Source organism: Agrilus planipennis, unplaced genomic scaffold (genome assembly GCF_000699045.2).
Source record: "Agrilus planipennis isolate EAB-ADULT unplaced genomic scaffold, Apla_2.0 scaffold137, whole genome shotgun sequence".
Lineage (NCBI taxonomy): Eukaryota > Metazoa > Arthropoda > Insecta > Coleoptera > Buprestidae > Agrilus > Agrilus planipennis.
This window is the reverse complement of record NW_020439008.1, coordinates 834,564-841,338: the sequence shown is the minus strand read 5'-3', so window position 1 is coordinate 841,338 and position 6,775 is coordinate 834,564. Positions and strand designations below refer to the sequence as shown.

General features: G+C 38.1%; 1 protein-coding gene across 1 annotated transcript in view; it reads left to right on the top strand.

Annotated features, from left to right (window-relative positions):
* Positions 1 to 2,681: 2,681 nt before the first annotated feature.
* The window catches only part of LOC108735100 (T-box transcription factor TBX20-like), a 29,469-nt gene continuing 25,375 nt past the window's right edge, over positions 2,682 to 6,775 (top strand). The window contains exons 1-2 of the mRNA XM_025976122.1: positions 2,682 to 2,795; positions 6,361 to 6,522. Coding sequence (XP_025831907.1) covers positions 2,682 to 2,795; positions 6,361 to 6,522 — 276 coding nt within the window. The remainder of the gene's footprint in view (positions 2,796 to 6,360; positions 6,523 to 6,775) is intronic.

The window sequence follows — 6,775 nt, the reverse complement described above, 5'->3', positions numbered from 1 at the left end:
TAGCCGAACCTGAATTTTGGATGAAACCGGTTTTGATCATATGAAAGAAAACAAAAAAGTTATTTTCCCTTTTAATAGTAGAATTAAAATTTATATATAATCCATTTGTACGGACAAAGATGATTGTCCGACAGTATGAAATTTAGAATTTTGTGCCAACGTCAGAGCTGACCTCCTTGTCCCTAGTGGATTATAAAACACTACTGGTACACATCAAATTTATTTAACAGTGAAACTCGCACTCAAACTATTTAAACTTTACCTAATAAGACCCCACCAATAAATAGTTACAGTCACTAACAACGCAGAGAATTAATAAATAACGAACGAAGCAAATATGTAAATTTACCACTTTGATAGAATACTTTAAAATACACGGGCCCCGGTATCTGTCGACTAGGTTAAATTAAAAACGATTTCTACCTCTATCGATAATCACTTGAACCCCTCTCTCCTCACTACAATTGTTTTTGATTACTTTCAGTGCCCTTCTTTAACCATTTTCCAGAAATTATCGGGACTAAGTCTCCCTTCAATCTTAATCTCCATTCTCGTATAGTCTTTATACACTGAAGAACGTGCTGTCTGCGTGACAGTCCATTATCTTATATTTGTGGAGATTTGCGGAGTAGTGATTAATAACGTTTCTGACCAGATCTTTCCACTTTCGTGAAGATTTTGTCAATGTTCTAGTCCACTTTGTCTTGCTAGACTGTTTTTTTCGATGTCGCCACCTCCTTCACATCCTATCCATGATGTCTGGGTTCTTCCTTTTGTATCACTCTTGTATCGCCCATGCCAGCAAATCTATAGGTGGCCGACCCTCCATTACCAGGACTACTTTCGTTGACACTGTCCTGCATGCACCGCACATCTTCGTACATAACGTTCCACACGGTCAGTCCAAGGATGCTCGAGCTTCACCCCTATTACTAAAATTGTCCTGTTTTCTAGGAAACCCTTTGCAGTGCGTACTGGGTGGGTAGATGTCTGTCTGTCTTCCAAGGTCCGTACGATGCATCGTCAGAAGACGCAGTTGAACGAATTCCTTACTTCGAATAATATCAACAGAGCTTGGCGACGATGTGCGTACAAGACTCTCTTAAAATAATGTTCGGTCCATTCTTTAAGCCTCATCAGGGCATCAATCGCGGACTTCCTTTTTCTAAAGCCGTATTGATTATCCATTTCTTCCAGGATTCGATTCGGTCTATTTTTTAATTCGTAAAGTTTCAAAAATTAAGCAGACATACTGGTCGATATCCCCCTATTCTGTTTAGGGATAAGTGTTACTTTAGCAGTCTTCCAATCTGACGTCATGGTCCCTTGCGTATAGCAAATTCAAAGGCTGTTTTTGTCGTCGGGGATCTCAACAATAGTCTTCAGGAGTTCCCCCGCAATTCCATCAGGTTCCGATGCCTTGCTCTTGATAAACTGTCTTAGTGCAGCAAGAATTNAACCAGTCTTAGGACTGACGACCTTATGATGATGATGATTTACTATAAGCAAATAATTTAAACAGCAAAGGGGTTTAAAGAGCAATCCATCTTTTGTCTAGAATATATTGGTTTCTTCTTCACCAATTTCCAGTTTGATTCTGAATACATCTCCCTTAATTTTTTTACCAATTCCTGTGTATTCTTTTCTTTTCTGAATCCTTACATAATTTTCCTTTGTTTTATTTGCCGAAAATCTGTTTCAGATGAACCAAAAAGCCATACAATTTCCCTGTCGTTTTTTCGGTAACTGTCTCCATTATATAAATATTGTTTATTGCACCTTTTTCTGAAATCCTGTTGGGCTTTTGATGGAATAAATAATTCATGGTGCTTAGTTTCCTGTCCAAATTGATAGACGCGGATCGCGTTTTCGGTCTCATTGGATCTCATCAGCGCATCGTAGACACTTCCGATAGAATACAGACTCACTCTACCTGCTGCCTTAAGAAAGCGTGCTAAACGTCATCTGAAGAATATTTCTAAATTTTGTAAGTTTCAGATATTCAATAATTTCAATACCGACCACCATAAACTTTTTAGTCTACTTGTTCATGTGCCTAGCATGTAGAGTTTAACTACATCGTGAATTTAGTTTGACAAGACGATATCCTTATGGACCCTGTTGAACATTTTTGAAATCCACTAAATGTAGCAATATTCTACAGATGGCGTTTACTACGCTGTTTGTAGCAATTCTGATGGAAATAGAATTATTTTAAATTAATTAAATCTATATTTCCCAGGTGTAACGTTGACTTTATGAGTCGATGACAGTGACTATCCGCATCATTTGATGTCATCATCATCATAAGGTCATCAGTCCTAAGACTGGTTGGACACGTACCTCCACTCTTTCCTATCCTGAGCCAAACTTTGCATTTCCCTAAAACTAGAACAACCCACATCCTTAACTATTTGCGAACAGTAATCCAATCTAGGTCTACCTCTACCCCTCCTAACTCCTGTTTCTGCCTCTAATATGTCTCTGACTAGACCTTCATNAAAACTGATACTAAAATCTACAATGATTCTCTAATAAAATTAGGAAAAACTCTTACTATAGTCCACAACACAGAGTAACAACTACATGAGATAGTATACCACGATATTCACATACAAATGTTCCCGGTTGATTTATTTAGTAACGGAAGCAAGTGGTGCTCGTTAGGCGTGCTCTAACACATGCGATGTTGTGAAATATGTCATGTCGGTGCGTCCCCCGGCAATCCGTCACTCGACGCCGAACGCATCATCGGCGTCATCATCGGCAACGGCAGCGGCGTCAGCACAGCGTCCGTATAGGTATCATGTGTCGCGCCACACACGCGCCCGCGTCGTTGTCGTGTGAAACGTCCTGTCTCATTTAAAAACTATTATTTATGTTTACCACCCGCTATAAAATCCTTCAAACGTGCCATTAAAGAAGGTACAAGATGAAAGAGAAACAGTAATAAGGGTAAAAGGTTGCGTTCCTACTATGAGTTCAATTTTTATGCTTAACGACGAAAGTTGGTCGGTGTGCAAAAGAAATTTTGAGTTTATAAACTGTTCAATTGTAAGAACAAAAGAACACAGAACAAATACCTTAGCGGCGGAGATGATGCTTAATATAAACCCATCTAAAAATTGTTTAAGAAGGCACGCATTATCCAGTGGTTTAACTAATTTGAAATAGTGCTATTTTCATTATTTGTTTGCTAAAATAATAAATTCTCTTTCGGTATGAGCGATATTCTCACATCTTTTCAATATTATGTTAATATTTCTCATTTATTTCCTATCCTCCCAGTTGTTCGGTTCCTTCACTTTGTCCATTCTATTTCTTCTCCTGATCCTGCCATTATTTATTCTAATCATTCCTCTGACGTTGATGCGCTACATATTGTTCTTTCTTAACATGGTTGCTACCTCTCTTTTACATGCATCTTTTATTTGTGCTTTTCTTCATTGTTTCTTTTAATTATTTACCCATATCCTAGATATTGAAATTCGCTAACTTCTTCCATCTTGTAATTTACATCCTATATCTATTCCTTTTTTATTATATTTCCTTTTTTGCTGAATACGGATTTTGACTTCTGAACTCTTTTACTGAATAAATGTTACCTATTAAGCCTTTTAATCATTATTAGTATATTTTTTTATTTCCTCCTAGTAAGTATATTACAATACCCCTTCCCTTCCTTTTCCTTAAACAATCTTCTACATTTACTATAAGGACGGAAGTAGTAGTAGCGATATAAAGTAGACGACAGCGCAAGATCGTGTCCCCTTCAATAAAAAGAAGTCACTTGTATGCTCGCGAACGGTTCATTTAGAAATTCGAAAAGAAAAGAAAAGGTTAGAAGCATTCGAAATGTGGTGTTACAGGCTCATGATGAGGATACCGTGGATAGAGAAGGTTAGGGATGAAGAGGTATTGGAAAGAATAGGACAACAGAGGACTCTATGGAAGTCAGGCATAAAGGTATAGTTAGAGACATATTAGAGGCAGAAACGGAAGGTAGGAGGGGTAGAGGTAGACCCAGATTAGATTACTGTTCGCAAATAATTAAAGATGTGGGTTGTTCTAATTTTAGGGAAATGCAAAGATTAGCTCAGGATAGGGAAGACCTTATGATGATGATGATTTACTATAAACAAATAATTAAACAGCAAAGGGGTTTAAAGAGCAATCCATCTTTTGTCTAGAAAATATTGGTTTCTTATCCAATTTCTAGTTTGATTCCTGTGTATTCCTTTCTTTTCTGTACCCTTACATAATTTGCCTTTGTCTTGTTTGCCGAAAATCTGTTTCAGATGAACCAACAAGGCATACAATTTCCCTGTCGCTTTTTCGGTAACTGTCTCCATTATATAAATATTGTTTATTGCACCTTTTTCTGAAATCCTGTTGGNTCAGGTGACATGTATTATGACCTGCCTCCCGAGCAGTAGGTTGCGTTTTGCCTATTCTATCATGTTTCCCTTTCAGTCCTGTAAGATGAGGTTGAGTACCGATTCAGGTCTCCGCCCACCACCATCATTCTACTGCTGGAACGGATCAGTCATTCCAGCTCGCATAGATATAAACGAAAGTCCTCCGTTTTTCTGTTTGGGGAAAAGTAGGCAGAATATCTTACTCTTCTCCCAGAATGCCCACACCAGCTCAATTCGTCTCTTATCCCTAAATAGTATTGGAATGGGGTTCCTTTGTCAGTAGGATTGCAGAGTTTCGAACCTTGTTTTGAATCCAGTTATGCCCAGGAAGATATCTAACATTAGCTTTCGATACCAGGATCGCGTTGTAGTATTTTTAGTAGCCGTATACCCTACAAGCTCCATCACATCCCATCTACGGTTAACGTTTATCTGGAGTAGTTTTAGAGACATGGTAGGTGGATACTCGCCCTTTTATTTTGCGACCTTCTCCTATTTTATTTATGTTGTTGTTGTTTCAGTTATGTTGTATCTTACACTGTCTGCACAATTCTCGTCTTGGTTGTATTTAGGGGGGGGCATATTTTTTCCTCCAGGTGGCACGTTATCCAGTCGATTCTCAATCTCTTTGTTTTTAGTAATTCCAGAACACTTTGTTCTACAATCACTAGTGTGACTGTTCGAAGTCGAAAGCGGAGGAGATTTGGCGTCGCTGTTTAAGCCTTGTATCATCCACAATCCCCCATTATTTGTGATGGGGGCTCTGACTTTTGCCTCGTCAATTTCATCTACCATAATACTGGCATCAACGTCCTTTTGGGCTTCCTGATTCCTAGAGCATCTGCTAATCTATTTCGTGTTTAGTATTTTCCACACATTGTTGAGGTTTTTGTAGAGATCTTTACCCTACTACTGGGTGGCAATAATGGCGCCAAACTCGGGAAACTCCTCTTTCTTTATGTTCGCATGCTTCGTTGACAATATATACATATGTGCGGTCCGTTGTAATTGCTTATGTAATCTGAGTATCCCTCCTCTTCTTTTCTAGGGGCCTGTGTACTTCCCCGTTGTTGGCGAATCTCGCATTTTTCCCGATCTACATTGTAAGTGTTAATGATTCTTAACCCGTTATAAACTATCTCGACGAGCGCAGCGTGTTCGACGAAGAGGTAAAACATGCCTCTGACCACGTTTCCTCCTCGTTCAATTCCTCGAATTCTTTAAAAGATCTTCCCTATCCATTTATAGCATTGTTGATTCCTTCCGTAACTAAAGCTTTAAGGACTTCCTCGCCCCCCTCCTAAACATTTACTGATATCGTCGTCAGCTTTTTCGGGTTGTCTGTTTAGGTATTCATCTCCTCAGCCATTATATGTCCTTTCGATGATCTTTTTTTTTGAGCAATTCTTTTATGCTGATTCTTCTTTTTCGATTATCTTCAAGTCCTAAGCTGTATCTCTGATCTCCCATTTTACGTTAGTACCTACTATTGTCCAGTATACCCGTGAGCCTCTTCATTTTATTATTCAATGCATTCAGGTTAGAGATGACTTCTTCCCCTATGGGGGTTTCCTTTCGTTTAGGTGTGGCCTCGTCAGTATTTCTCCTTCGAATGATTTAAGACCACCTTGATCATTTTCTTAAGCTACAAAGGTGCCTGAAGAAGTTGAAACAAACCCAGGAAAAGTCGTAATTTTGATATTGTCAACAATTTGCAACGTATTTTGTACAGTTTCCATTCTTGAATTCTTGTTTCAATTATGGAACAGTAATCTCATTCGAATTAATCTTTTAATAGATACAGTTTATATGTAAGTAGGTGTATCCTAATATATCTTTTAATAAACCATGAAACGTAATAGTTATTAAGGTTATTAGTTATAAGTAGTAAATGTGACATATATAATACCCTATAACTAATAAGTATTTCTTTTCTTAACAGTTAGTCCTGAATTCCATGCACAAATATCAACCAAGGATACATCTGGTTAAAAGGCAAGACGGTGCGTCAGGTCCCATCGTTGATCTTGAAAGTGAAGAATATAAAACCTTTATTTTTCCTGAAACAGTATTTACTGCAGTAACTGCCTACCAAAATCAGCTGGTAAGTTATCAACAAAAGATTGTTTATTCTTTACAATGTTTTCAAAATTCCATGTCGATTATCGATATTCGCCCAAACGTGATAATAAATTTTTAAATTTAACCATGGAAGTGGTGTGTGACCTTTAGTTTGACCGGCGCAAAGTAGAAAACAACAGCACTAGGCCAGAAAAGAAAGGAGACAACTCTCGGCCAAACTCTTAACCGGTGTGGAGCGTATAATCCGTACAGTACTGCACGGAAAAATTGACCAT